The 15376-nt window shown below is 40.4% G+C and overlaps 1 protein-coding gene across 1 annotated transcript; it reads left to right on the forward strand.

The window, feature by feature from the left end:
• The first annotated feature begins 1173 nt into the window (after positions 1-1173).
• On the forward strand, positions 1174-8452 carry ercc3 (excision repair cross-complementation group 3). Its single transcript, XM_035652298.1, has 15 exons — positions 1174-1339; positions 1609-1808; positions 1935-2171; positions 2291-2340; positions 2427-2562; positions 3115-3285; positions 3969-4173; positions 4416-4730; positions 4895-5079; positions 5708-5910; positions 6004-6100; positions 6511-6628; positions 6737-6855; positions 7335-7484; positions 7574-8452. The coding sequence occupies exons 1-15, from the start codon at positions 1312-1314 to the stop codon at positions 7709-7711; spliced, it is 2352 nt and encodes a 783-aa protein (XP_035508191.1). The 5' UTR covers positions 1174-1311; the 3' UTR covers positions 7712-8452.
• The last annotated feature ends 6924 nt before the right edge of the window (positions 8453-15376 follow it).

Raw genomic sequence — 15376 nt, forward strand, 5'->3', positions numbered from 1 at the left:
GCACATGGGCAATAGATTGCACTGTAATTATTGTCCATTGATTATTGCAATTTGATTATTGTTTGGGTTTGTTGAGACATCTCTCCCTATAACTTGTAGTCCATTAATGAACCTACTTTTCTGCAGCAGTGTGACTTGTTTTGGCTCTTTTCACCACCACCTCCTCCTGTTCACTCTCATCCGAGGAGCTCGACGGTTCTCCCCGTTTATAGCCGGGAGGCAAAGCAGGGCCAGAGACTAACACAGGGAGGCAACAAGCATTAACCAACCATGGTAAAATGAACCTGGTACGAATACTACTGATTTATATTGTGTTTCATAGAAAGAAACGGCGGCTCGTAGTCTCTGACAAAAGATATTTAGTCTTATACTCACATCCTTTGTCATTATCAGAGTCTTCATCGCTCTTTTCCTCTGTAAACATCGGAGGTAAAACAGGTCCGATTGGTTTATCACACGACATATCTCACACTGATGACTTACACGTAGTTTCAGGAATTTCTATTAAAGTAAAAAAAAAACCATAAACCAGAAGAAGCTAAAAGTAAGAAGTTGACTTTTCACCCCGGAAGTAAACAGTGAGACTTTGTCAAGTTAGCCGAAGATAACAGCGCTAAAACCAGAAGTGACCATTTCTGCTGCAAGAATAAAAGCACAGGATATAAGAAGTGTTTTATTTTATACATTATATCTTATCCTGAGAGACTGTTTCTAGTTGTTTTTCGGGTTTCAGTCATGTATAAAGCTTCTGGTGTGCATTGATTAACAAAAAAAAAAAAACATAAAACAAATCAATATTTTTTATTATAGTGTACCTGAAAAATGTCTATTATGTATATTTTCTTGAGTTTATTCTATTCTGTGTATGTACACTAAAAGAAAACAACGTCAAATGCTTTGTATGTGTACATATACCTGGCCAATAAAAGTGAACATATTTAATTTAGATATTAAATGGGTAGGTAAGCCCGTTATTTTACCACTTAGTGTGGTTACAGTTGAGGGTGCTTTAATAATCTTCTCTAATACATCCCAGACTGCCCCCTAAATTATTTCTCTTCAGTAGTCGTGCTCAATGAGTTTAGCGCCTCTAAAATAAATGTCCCTAAAACAGGATTTTATTTTGAAGGCCGACGCCGGAGGTTTTGTTTCTGCATTACGTTAGCTTACTAGACACCAGTACTGTGTCGTAGCAACATTTGCCTCACACTACACAGTGTCTCTTTGTGTGATTTCAGGAGGACAGCGGACAGATTATGTAGATATATCTGATGTGTTTTGATAGATATTACCTGTTTAAAGCTTTGTAGAATGGGCAAAAAGGATAAAGGAGATCGGGGTGAGTTTCTAATGTTACTGTTGAACTTAGCTATCAGCTAACTTTGTGCCAAACTGAAAGGTGACAGTCTTGAACATTTTACTGACACTCATATTTCTCTGTTGAGACACTGTAGTTTTGCATGAAGACATTATCTGTTTTTGGTAGCAGTTATAGTGAACATGTAGTGTAGTTCAGGGGATGGCAGGTCGTTTCCTCTTACTAAACTGTATGCATTTGTCCACCCCTGTTACTGAGCATATTTTCTAACTCATACTGTTGGACTACAGACAAGAAGTCCAAAAAGCGCTTCTTTGAGGAGGAAGAAGACGAAGGAGAGGCTGGGGGCAGTGAGTCTCAGGAGGCTATACCTGCTGCTGCAGGTAAACAAGTGGATGAGTCCAATACAAAACTGGACGAGTATGGAGCCAAAGACTATCGTAGTCAGATGCTGCTGAAGAATGATCACACTTCACGTCCCCTCTGGGTGGTAAGACATGTTTGGACTGTTGATTTCCTCACTTGAGACTGTTTTTTTCAAAACACGTGTGGTCCTCTTAATCCTAATGATTTGTATTTCTTTCTCATCTTCTTTTTTTCATTCTCCCCCCTCCAGGCTCCAGATGGACACATATTTCTGGAAGCTTTCTCACCAGTGTATAAGTACGCCCAGGACTTCTTGGTGGCCATTGCAGAGCCAGTGTGCAGGCCTAACCATGTCCATGAGTACAAGCTGACAGCCTATTCCCTGTATGCAGCTGTCAGTGTGGGGCTGCAGACCTCTGATATTGTGGAGTACCTGCAGAAACTCAGCAAGACGTCTGTACCTGATGGAATCGTGCAGTTCATCAAGGTCTGAATGGGAGAGTATCCGGTGTTTTTAGGGGGGACGAGGAGGGAAAATTTCCAAATGTATTGTTTTGCAAGACTTGGTTATTCAATCAGTGCATTTAATCCCTCTCTTTCTCTCAGCTCTGCACAGTGAGCTACGGCAAAGTCAAGCTGGTGCTCAAGCACAATAGGTGAAGTCATTTCAACAATCATTCCTTTGCATCATTAGTCGTCCCTTCAGTGCTCTTCCTAAACTGTGCTGCCTATCTACCCTCAGGTATTTTGTTGAAAGTGCCTTCCCTGATGTGATCCAGCGCCTTCTGCAGGACACCGTTATCCGTGAATGTCGTCTCCGTACTGCAGACGGAGCTGACACTGAGCTCATTACTGAGGTCATCCACAGCAAGTCAGCGGTATGGTATATCTATTTTAACTCACACACAATCATATCAAATTATTTATTACTGTCGCAGGTGCAAATTACTTTAAACTTTCAACCAAATCATTAAAATCATAATGATGATGTTATTAAATTACTCCTAACAGCACTGTAAATCTTCTTTGACTGAAAAGCATTGTTGCGAGACCCTGAATGTTTAGAATTATCTGTCACATTTCTGGCAATAATATTGCACTTAAAAGTCACACCGAAGTGTGATGTAGCGTTAAACTAGAGCGCAGTGTGATGTGCTGTACTTCACAGGTTGGACACAGATCATGCAGCTACAGCTAGATGGCAGCATAGCCACAATTTTAAACTTGTGGGTAGCCGCTTGTAAAAATAGGATTGTGCACACATTTGAACAAAGTAATATTGATGACACGAGGGAGGATGTCTTGTGATGTAGTTTTTCTAACCTGTAAGTTATATTACCATCTTACTGAAAAGCAATAAAAACAAGTCCCTGAAGAGAACTGTCCTGGTCAAACACTAACACATGTCCTTCTGTGTCTCCTTCTGACAGATTTCCAAGTTTTCTCAGGAAAAGGGAGGTACCTCCACCTCACAGGAGCCCAGCGATGGACAAACTTCATCCCAGCAGGTCCCTGAGGACATCTTCAGCTACTATGAGCAGATGGATAAAGAAGAAGAGGAGGAGGAAGAGACTCAGACTGTGTCCTTTGAGATTCGCCAGGTAGTCATCTGAATCAGCACTACATACTTTACATGATTACATTACTGCTGACCATTTTTAAGCAAACGGCTTTTTGAAAATGTTCATATTCAGTTTACAAGGATATAAAACTGAGAAAAGACTCACTGAGAATGTTTTGGCAATCAATAATCATCAGAATTGTTGACGAATCATTTTCTGTTGAGTGAGTAATCGATTAGAAGTTTCAAGGGACTGTTTAGAAAACTCCAAGTTTGTGGTGTTGCACAAAAAGGCTTTGATATAAGGCTGTCTACATGCGATTGTATTACCACAAGATGATACTGTATCATTGTGGGTGCGATGATCATTAGGAGGGATTACACTTCAAGCAAATCAAGGCTCTAAATGCTGATTTGCATACGCACAGATAATAGCCTGGCTGCCTGGAAGATGGGAAATTAATCCAAAAACATATGGTATGCTTTGTAAAATGGTTAGCAGTAATATGAGTATGCATAATTTTTAAATATTGAACTGAAACATTCAAAACAACTGATTTGGTTCTTGAAATGAGCATTAAACATTATATTTGATTGCTAGTCACTAAAAGCCATTGTTTATGTTTTGTGGCTTTATTTAAAATTAAGTAATTAAGTAAAAGAATAAATTGTATTTCTATATTCTATTCTGAACTGTCTGTATTCTTCTTTTGTCTTGCGTAGGAGATGATTGAAGAGCTGCAGAAGCGTTGTATTCAGCTGGAGTACCCCCTGCTAGCAGAGTACGACTTTCGCAATGATACAGTCAACCCAGACATCAACATAGACCTAAAGCCCACTGCTGTGTTGCGGCCCTACCAGGAAAAAAGTCTGCGAAAGATGTTTGGAAATGGACGTGCTCGCTCTGGGGTCATCGTGCTGCCCTGCGGTGAGACAGCTGGTTCACTTTGCCGAACAAAACAGAAGAGACACAACCAAAGCGTTTCATCCCAATAAAAATACAAATATGGAATGGCAAAATGGTAGAAGAATTAAACAAACAAAAGGGATATACTCTTGTACCCCTCAACTAAATCCCAATACTTACTGTTAGTAATCTTTTTGTAGCATAAATCGTGTGTGTAAAACTTGTGTATGTTTCAATTATGTTATTTCCCGTTTGCTTTCCAGGAGCGGGTAAATCACTGGTGGGCGTGACAGCAGCGTGCACGGTGCGTAAACGCTGCCTTGTGTTGGGGAACTCGTCAGTGTCAGTGGAGCAGTGGAAGGCTCAGTTCAAGATGTGGTCCACTATTGATGACTCTCAGATCTGCCGCTTCACCTCCGACGCCAAAGACAAGCCCATCGGCTGCTCGGTGGCCATCAGCACGTACTCTATGCTGGGTCACACCACCAAGCGCTCCTGGGAGGCTGAGAGGGTCATGGAATGGATGCGGAGCCAGGAGTGGGGACTCATTATCCTGGATGAGGTGCACACTATCCCTGGTGAGCTGTTAAAATACATCAGACAACTCAATAATGCCTTTCAGTTCCAATGTCATGCTATGATTATTTTTGAAGTAATGCTTTGGGGTACAGTGGCTTGCAGACACATATTTCGGTGACATTAATCTAAATGGTAACGTAATAATTTTGTGTTTTCTCTGTAGCCAAGATGTTTCGTCGTGTCCTGACCATCGTCCAGGCTCACTGCAAAATGGGGCTCACTGCCACACTGGTCAGGGAAGATGACAAGATTGTGGACCTCAACTTCCTAATTGGTCCTAAGCTATTTGAGGCCAACTGGATGGAATTGCAGAACAATGGCTACATTGCTAAAGTCCAGTGTGCAGAGGTGAGACTTGCACTATTGTACCAGAAAATAAGATAAAGGGACACACTTAATATCTCATGATTAGACGGCTTTGATTGTGTGCCCTTCTCTGTGTAGACTTTGTTTCTTGATAGATGTTGAGCTGTCTTATATCATTTAAACGTGACAACTTGTAGAGTTGTGTGGAGCTGCATGCAAAAACAAAAACCATTGAATAATTTGGGCTGGTGTCTGACATGCAGAAGAGTTAGTCCAGTTAAAAAGCAAATTTCATATATGGTTGTATGTACTCATGAATGATGTTTTTATAGATTAACTTTATACTTGTCTGATTGTGTTGCTGGTTTAAGATCGTTGTAAGTGCCTTTTCCTCTTATTTCTGCAACAATGCTGCCTATTACCAGGTGAGCATGTCCCACATTGATAAAGCCACCTGATGTCTCCAGAGCATTGCAGAGAGTATATGGCCATTAAGACAAAGAAGTGCATCCTGCTTTATATCATTTGTTAGTTTGTAGTTGTGTCTGGACTCCTGGTGAAAATTAGTTGTTGAGTTAACCCCAGCACATTTTCACTGATGATGTTAAATGACAATGTTGATTAATGAAAACAGAGCTATCTGAACAATGTACCCATGTCTGTACTTCAGGTGTGGTGCCCGATGTCTCCGGAGTTTTACAGAGAATATGTGGCCATAAAGACGAAGAAGCGCATCCTGCTTTATACGATGAACCCCAACAAGTTCCGTGCATGCCAGTTTCTCATTCACTTCCACGAGCGGCGCAATGACAAGATTATTGTCTTTGCTGACAACGTGTTTGCCTTGAAGGAATACGCTATTCGACTCAACAAGTAAGTTATTTACAAAAAAAAACAGCGTTTAAGTTTCAGTCAAATATGAGATTTCTTTTTGTTTTTATTCTGCTCTGTCGTTTTCCTCTCAAGGCCTTACATCTATGGTCCAACCTCTCAGGGGGAACGTATGCAGATTTTACAGAACTTCAAACACAACCCTAAGATCAACACCATTTTCATCTCCAAGGTAAACTGAGCAATCTATAATGGATTTAACATTTATAATACGGACTGTACTCGATCAACCACCATGCGCCCCCTTGTGACCTGTAGGAGGCGCACATGTATTTCTAGACAACTAACCATGATAACATCTACAGTGATCTCCTCTGCACATAGTGTGCATGTAAATAAACTGTACAGTATGACATGGTGCGTTGTTAATCATATGGATTCTGTGCTCATTTTGACATTTTATTACTTGTTCTAAGTATGATTAAATATTTTATCCAATTTGCACCTTATCATGGATTCAGAGAGGAGAGAGAGAAAATCTGAAACATGTTTTCCTTTTAATAAAGCAGTAAATGCATACTGCAAAAGTGATGCAGTGGTAATATGTCTGTGTATAAGTAATACACCCTTTCTACCAAATAGGTAGGAGACACCTCATTTGACTTGCCAGAAGCCAATGTTCTGATCCAGATATCCTCCCATGGTGGATCACGCAGACAGGAGGCTCAGAGGCTTGGCAGAGTCTTACGAGCAAAGAAAGGTCAGTCAGTCTGGGAAAAACAAAACAAAACAGATTGTTTGCTTATGTGTGACACATGCTGACATAAATGTCTGAAAATGTATTCTCACTCCACCCGACTGCTTGTAGGAATGGTGGCAGAGGAGTACAATGCATACTTCTATTCACTGGTGTCCCAGGACACCCAAGAGATGGCTTACTCCACCAAAAGGCAGAGGTTCCTGGTGGACCAGGGATACAGCTTTAAGGTGTGTTCAGCAACATCATTTAACATTATCTGTGTCTTCCCAAAGAATGGCAACATATACATATACCAGATTGTACGTATCTAACTGATAGCCCATACCCATATAAGTTTGCTCACACTAAAAGTTCTACGGGTTGTTTCAGCCTGATTTAAGTATAGTATCACTTTTTAAAAAGTGTCTTTTGTCTCTTTAAATAAACAAACTTTTTTTCAGTTTTTGTTATCTGTGCACTTGAATAGGTAGAGCCTGTTTATTATGTATTCAAAAGGGTTTTGTTTCATCAGATCAAGTCTGGTTGGACTTGTGTAGTGTGAGGCGGTCCAAGACTCACCAACTGAAAATCTGCCTCTGAAATCTGAGTTATTCTGGCAACAGCAAATATGGGTTTACTTTAGAAGAAGAAGATCTTTATTTTGTAACACCTCGTGTTCCATATACAAATATCATTTCTAAGGTTTCATGTTCCTCTTTTTTCATAGGTGATCACAAAGTTGGCAGGTATGGAGGAAGATGACTTGATGTTCTCTTCCAGAGATGACCAACAGCAGCTGCTTCAGAAGGTCCTAGCTGCTTCAGACCTGGATGCTGAGGAGGAAGTGGTGGCAGGAGAGCTGGGTGCACGGCCACAGGTGGGGACTTTTTTAATTAATTTCCTTTGCATGCTTAATTGTGCTATTGCATATTACAGTACTCACATTTCTTTCTCTCTCCATATCAGTTCTCTAGGCGAACAGGCACCATGAGGTCCATGTCGGATACAGATGACACCATCTACATGGAATATCAGAGTCGAGGCAGCAAAGCCTCGGCAGCAAACAAGGGCGTCCATCCACTCTTCAAGCGCTTTAGAAAGTAGATGCGCTAACTCGAACCCTGAGGACGTCCTCAACTGCAACAGGGTAATGGGACGAAGTTGGTTCGGCAGCAGGATCAGATACTCTGGAGAACAGAGCAATGACTGGAGATAACCTGCAACTGAATATTATCTGAAGCTAATGATGTACATTGCTTCCTCCTGGTAGCTGATGGTGATAATGGTTGAAATGACCTGTACATCTGGTTAAGAATGCAGCAAATGATGCCTGCAGGGCTCGGCTGCTCTATGTGATACATTTTAAAGTTTGAGTTCCAGCTTCCTCAAGCACCAACATGAACAACTGAACAATGAACTCTGTTGTTAGATCTCATTTGAAAAAAACAAACAGACACACACAGAAAACCTTGAACCGTGTCACTTTTTAAATGTCAGTGATGCAGTTAGCCAATCACAGCCAATTAGGCATTGTGTGTTAAATTCAAGCTCAATTGCACAATGCTTAAGGGCGGCTTGTTTGCAGTACATTTCAGCAAACGTCTCTACGGAGGATGAGAATGGATGGGTACTGGAGTATGACAGATAGGTGATGATAACTCTCAGTCATTTGGCTTGATTGGGAAAACATCTTATCTGCTGTTTGTGGTTGCTTCACTGACAACTGTATCTGAAAAACCAAGGGTGTATATTGGACCTTTGTCAGTACAATGTTTTGTAAATGTGGCTACATTTTACACATTAAACATCACAGTCTAAACCCACAAAATTAATGGACATTAATCTGTTCCTGATTGTTCTATTGATGGTATTTTTCACTCATGTTTTGTTCGGGAATTTCCTTTTTTGAAATGTTCTAAGAAATGTTTTTGAAATGTCCTTTTTCTAATTCTGCTTCTGAATGAAAGAATGAAAGCGCTTGGGAAACTTGTTTACCTCATTTACTGCAGGAGGTTCAAATGAACATTAGTCTTCTAAGAAATTAATAATGATTACACGTGGTCTGTTATACATCGAAAGTTAGTCCTTGAAGACTGATAAGACATGAACTTTGAGCTTCATTTGGACTTTGTAATACTGTCATAAGTAAAAGCTGGGGCTAGAGAGGGGTTAGGGGGGGTCTACTTCCTCTGCTTGTTGATTCCTTGAAGATATTCGTAAAAACAACATTTAGAGCCTGGTGCCTTGTCTAAGCTTCTAAAGTGGTGAGTGTGGGGAAAATACCCACCTCTGTTCGAATGGCCCTGTCTGTGGCCCAGATAGCACTGGCATGCTTATCAGGTATGTGGTATGGTATGGTATGTATCAGGCATGTGAATCTTTGAGATCCAGACTTTGCAGTGTGTCTCAACAGTTTGTATATAGCAAAACTTCATCTATATTTCTTAGAACATAACTGCTAAACATTAACAAACCAGCTGATGATTTGTGCATGTACTGACATGAACCAGAGTGTGGGAGGGATTTTCACATGATTTTATTTCGTGTGATGTCTATCACATTAATGTTCATTCAATGTGTGTGTGTGCGTACGTGCTTGCAGAGGGTGGCTAGTGTATCTGTGCACAAAGGCTGATTGATGACATACATTTACAGCTGCACTGTTAGACTTTTGCAGTTGACTCAGTCATACATCGTTTTTTCCTCACGGCAACACTGAAAGGTATCCAAATAATGGCAATCATGAATAGAATATTTAGAGAATTTAGAATATAACTAAGCAGCTATTCTCCATTTTACATGCTTTCTACAAGCCAGCAGACAGCGAGGCTTTCAACATCAACATGACAAAACAATACTTCTGTCAGTTTTTTGTAAGTCTATCAAATTGCTAACACATTGTATCATGACACATCTTTAAAAATGTTAGGTACGATCAACCTCCCATCCACATTCCATCATTACATTTTTTTTCTCTTAATTAATTGTATGTATTAAAGTCTAATTCTTGCTATTTGTTACCCCATAAACCTCAGCACTGCAGAATAAAAGTGGAATACATTTTATCATAGGAATTCTTTTACACTTGAAAGTTTCTCAATTTGACCTGGAACAAATTAACATAACCTCTTTCTGAATGGTGGGTAAATTAAGATTTAAATAATACAATTGTTACAGACTGGTCCTTTTGCTTTATATTATTTATAATACATTTACATCTGAGCTAAATCAAACATTTAATAGCCAGTATGTAGTTATGCTACATTACATTACATTTTGATTTTATAAAGAAAATGTCAGTCTAATACAGTGGAAATAATCCTGGATTTTCACCTAATTTTAAAGTCAAAAGTCAAACAACAAATGAACATGAGTACTGATTTACTGGTGTTACTACTGCTTTATAGATGGAGCACAGGAAGATGTATGGTAAAATTTTCAAATCCGGCTTTGGGCCCCAGCTGGTGGTCTGGGTGACAGACTTTGACCTGGTGGCTGAAGTGTGGGTTCAGGGGGTCCCTCTGTTACATAACCTTTACCATAACACACTATATACAGTATATATAGATTGATATATACAAACACTCTTTCCTCTATTTCCTTCCCTTCACAACCCTCCCTCACCTCTCAGCTCCCCCCTTTTCCATTCATCCCCCTTTTCTGTCTCTGTCTGATCCAAGCCATATTCATGTTGATTGATTCATATGTTTCTTTATAAGATACCACTTGCAAATAATTAAGGCTGTTGGTTTAAGGAAATTGGAGTATTTTTTTTTGTAGAATTTTTGAACTTTTTTAATTTGCAGATTAAAGAATATAGAAACACTGAAAGGGAGCAGAGGCAACAAAGATCCTGGGTCAGGATTGGTGCCCACATGACACAATTCAGGCAGAAAAGATGTCATATTTGTAATTAAACTCTTAATGTTTCTGAGACAAACAATCTGTTGCCCAATAATGAACAATCCTCAGTAATAATGATGTTTCACACTTGTCTGGAACATGTGTGTGCAGCTGCATCTGTGTGCACAGTTACTGCCTAATTTGTTTGGGGTACTGTCAGATTAATGAGAATTATAGGTGTAGAGTGTTTTGTTCTGAACAGGGGGCCACAGGATATAGCCACATCCTGGTAGGGGGTAGACTTAGCTGAGCCATTACCTGACCCTGTGGTGCATTTGCCTTTACTTAGTACACATAAAAGCTGTCAAGACACATTAGCAACGGCCAGAGTTATAGCACAGATTGTGCAGAGGTGAGATAAGGGGGAAAATAAGGGGGTGGGCCTGAGGAAGAGGAAAACATGAAACAGCAAAGACAGGGGAACTGGTGACACAAGGGGAGTAGGAAAGAAGAGTTGGGTATACAATGGATGTTAGAAAATGTAGAGAAGATGTCAGATGACAGAGCTGTGTTTGGATGAGTTTTTCTCAAATGATTCCTTTCTGGCTTTGTCTGAAGTGTTGCCAGCATCTTTCCCAGCTGGGGTTGATTAAGGGAGAATCTGAGGAAGAGTAGGGGGAAGAGGGATGTGGGAGACGGAAAGAAAGTAAAAAGGATGGTGGGGCTGCCTCTCGTCCACCCATGCATTTTATGACACATGCGGGCATCAGAGTGAGGAGGCTGGATGGAAAGATAGACAGGAGGGCAGGAAAATATGTTAGATGTTAGGGCTTGAGTAACGTAACATAACATAACACAACATAACTTTGGTCATCAGGTTGGTCCTCACTCAGGTTTATCTGGGAGCAAAGGCTGAAAACTATTGGAGGTGGATGATCTATACCTAGACTCTCTACAGACCCCAGTCATCCTGGTCTCAGCAGGTGGATTGTGACCAGAGAGAGCTGTGGTTATCAGGGCCACTGAAGATAGCATTTAACTGAGAAGAGACAGTGTCTGACTGAAATGTGTTACGGCATGCTGCTGCTTGTAATGAATTAGACCTCTGACCCAACTGTTTTCTTCTTACAGAAGTATCTAAGTTTGGCTTTTGTTTATTTTCACCCCATGCTTCAGATGTGTTAGGATATACACACAAAGCTTTAGAAGAGGTTAGATTATAAATGGATGAAGAAAACAAAGAAGACTTTAGCTTGGTGGAAGAGGCAGGTACAATGTGAGTTGCAATAAAAGAGGGGTTCTTACAGGGCTTGTGTGGAGGCTTCGGGTTAGACTTTGCAGGTGGTGCATGGCCATCATCATATACTGTAGAAATGCAGTCACTCCAGCTACACTGCCACATGATGGCACCACAAAACTTAATTATAAAGAAAGGGGATCTTTTCAAGCTTTAGCCTGTTGCAGCAGACAGCAGTAGTCCTTGACCACTGTCTATTCTCCAATCCTTCTTAAGGATTAATTATATGCCATGTCATAATTATCTGGAGAGGGCCTAGACAGGTGATGCATGTCCAAGAAATATCAGTGACAATTCATTTCAAATAATAACGAAAAACATTTCTAAAAAAAAAAGGCAATAAAAAAATAAGAATGAGTTTACTCATTAACTGGATACAAAAACACTCCTTCAAACACTTAACCATGCCAACGGATTCTCAGAAAACAGTTAGTGATTAGTGAGTGGAGTGTTCTGTGAGTTTAACCCTTGACATCACTTTCCCACCCTATCTAACGTGCCACCCGTATCCCGCTGACATCAGGCTTCTCCTTCCCTGTACATGTAGTTCATAATCTTCACTTGAACCAGTGGATTTTCCCCAAGCATAATAAGCATGGTAAGCTTATTACACGCAAAGACCAGGCTGGACTAATTAACACGTTCTAGTTAAAATACATTTTAAAGCAATTAAAAAGTATTTTTTCTTTTATAACTCTGTTGAATATAATGCTTTTTTCCCCTCAAAGGACATCTTACTGGCTGGCAAACATGACTTGGAGTGAAGAGAAGGTAGCGGCGTCCTCCTTCAAGGCTTTGAGCTCATTCCACAGTTTTATCATTGTGTAAACTGAAGTCATAGACAGGGATCATCTAAAAGGGTGCAATCAACAGAACAAGAGTACAGAGTCCGTTCGAGCCTTCTGCCAAATTCGCATACAGTGTTTTCCCCCCGCAGGCCCAATAAGTATCACAAACAGTTAAAATTGTTGTTGTTGGGAGCTGAGAGCGAGGGGTTTGTGGCAAATTACACGCAGGTTGTGTTGGTAGATGTTGACATCACAGTAAACGTTATGGCTGTTCCAGCGTGGTTGAACGACCATGTCTATTTACAGGGCCCAGAGAAGTTACCTACATCAGGCCCTTTTCCAACACAAGAGTAGAAACATTCGGGGAAAGTGGTGTTGTTACACCAATACAAGTTAATGCGTGTTTTATTAACATTCAGGAATGACTGTTTGTGTTCGGTGAATGAGGAAGAGAAGTTACCAAAAATGGAGGCTCCCATAGTGGCAGTCATAATTTTGTGCCTTAAAGGTGAAAATATACCAGTAATCAGGGTTTTCTTTATACATTAGACACCAAAAAGGGCAATATTCACTGCAAGCGGAGGAATTGATACAGTTATAGTCAGATGAAATACAAGGAATTGGCCATATTTCTAGTGTGAGTGTGGGAGTTGTCTATAAACCTTGCTTTGGACGTGTAAGCGGGCTTGGTGACAGCTTGGAGTGCGAGCAAAGCCTAATCAGCACTCCTCCCTCACAGTTGGAGCACCAGAACAAGAGTGAGAGTTACTTCTTCTACCTGTTGATAGGTGGAGCAGAGTGCTTCATTTCGCCGTCTGCTCTTATTGGCTCTCAGTTGGAGGTGGGACCTTCCTGTAGTGGCTGGCATGTATTCAGGTGGCTCTTTCTACAACCTTCACTGCGGTGTGCGTCGACAGGAGTACCTGGAATGGGCTGTTCTACTTCTTTGACCTCAATTGCTTCCTTCGCAGGATTCTAACCGCAACATAGTCACTGGGTTTGAGGTCATGAAGAAGTCTTCAGCCATCCTTCATCTGCCTGTGGACTTGAGATAAAAGAGGACAAAGTCTGACAATAATGCAACATGTCGTTATCACAAAAGTGAGTTTCAGGGAGTGGTTTGTTTACAGGTACCATTCCCAAATTAGGTGGTCTCCCAAAGAGGATCTCAAAAGGACTGAGATTAGTCCATGCTCTCTTTCTCATTCTCATGTACATTAGGACAAGACATGATTAATGGAACTTTTAAGCATAGACTGTAAATCTCTCTGTGAACCAATGTTGTTGGATTAGATGTGTCAGCTTGGCAAAATGGGGAAAGAAATGTTTTGGAAGGCAAGGTTTATTTTTATGGGCCAAACCAAATGTAATTCTTAAGTGTGCAACCATTTTTCTTCCAAAAGTGTCTTTCTTCAACAGTAGAAAACTGTGCATGTCCTGCATTTCCTATTGAGACTGGATCAGAGCTGTTAGTATGAGCTTGACACACAACAATATCCTTCAGCAAGAGAACAGCATCCAACAATGTAGCCACTTCGTCATGATGTCTGATACCGTCAGATTTAAGGACATTTCTGTGTTTCCACAATGCACCAAAGTGATGTACAACAACAACAGTTGTTTTTGGTTGCTTCTTGAACGTCAGCACAAAGACCCTTCATAAAGTTGTCTCGCAGGTGGGTTTCCCAGGTAGAAACAGTATTGCAGAGGTCAGCCCGTTGTACAAGACCACTGTGGATGTCGAAAACATCAGTGAGGTTAGTGAGGTACTCAGAAACAGATTCATCGTCTTTTCTATTTGCAGGCGGAGACTTTGTCTGTCCATACGTGGCGGGAAAGCTGTTTCAATGTCAGTGCACAGGGTCATAGAATGTGGTCCATTCTGAAACACTGAGGCACTGTAGGGTACAGAGAAGATTTTTTCTGAGAAGATTTGTCTGTTGCTTTGTCAGTGGTATCAGTATCATCATCATCTTGTGGATGAAATGGCATTTGTTTATCATGTTTTTTCCTTTCCTTTATTCTTCCACATATTCAGTTCCTTCAAGTGTTCTTCCACATCTTCTGAGTCTTTCTTTAACACTTTTCTCTTTGCCTTCATTTCCTTTATCTCAAAATCAATCCTTTCCTGTATCTGTATCAACTATCTCATACTAAAAAAATATACTCATTGCTCCTTGAGTAAAGCGAAAATCCTTTACCCAAACATTTTGTGGACCTACACCTACACCACAATTATTCTCTCTTAGACACAATCGTCAACGTGAGTCCAGGTGGTTTTTGCTACAACTCTGGTAAAAACAGTCAAACTGTGGTAAATTAAACAATTTGGCTTTTTTTATTTTCAGAGGTCCGACTCTATTGAGATCCAAGCGGTGATGGTTCGGTCCCTCAACGTTCAGTCCTCTTGTCCCTAAGTTTTCGTGAGGTAGAGGCCAGAAACTTTTATTCCAGGATGATCAGTCATTCAGGTTCCAGCTCTAATCAGCCAATGGATCCCACTTCTGACACAAAGTTTTTTGTGGAAATTTTAATTGGTGTGATCTAAAATAAAGACTTGAGAAGAAAATTGTCTTTCATGTAGTTTATTACTTACCGTACATTTTAAATTGTTCTAGATGTTATTAAATACCTTTCATGTAATCAAACAAGTGAAAATTTTTAGCTTTACTGGCCCTTTATTTCTATTCCATGTAAAGTACATGTCTTCTGTTAAAGATAAATTTGTGTTAGAGTTAGGACGCTTAATGAAAAAAACATTGCTTAAATAACTAAGACAGTACAACTAATTTGAGTCTGTCTGCCAAAGGACACACAGCTGAAGGCCTAATCTTGAGAGGG

Source organism: Morone saxatilis, unplaced genomic scaffold, assembly GCF_004916995.1.
Source record: "Morone saxatilis isolate NCDOM2014 unplaced genomic scaffold, NCSU_SB_2.0 Contig11, whole genome shotgun sequence".
Taxonomy (NCBI): Eukaryota; Metazoa; Chordata; class Actinopteri; family Moronidae; genus Morone; species Morone saxatilis.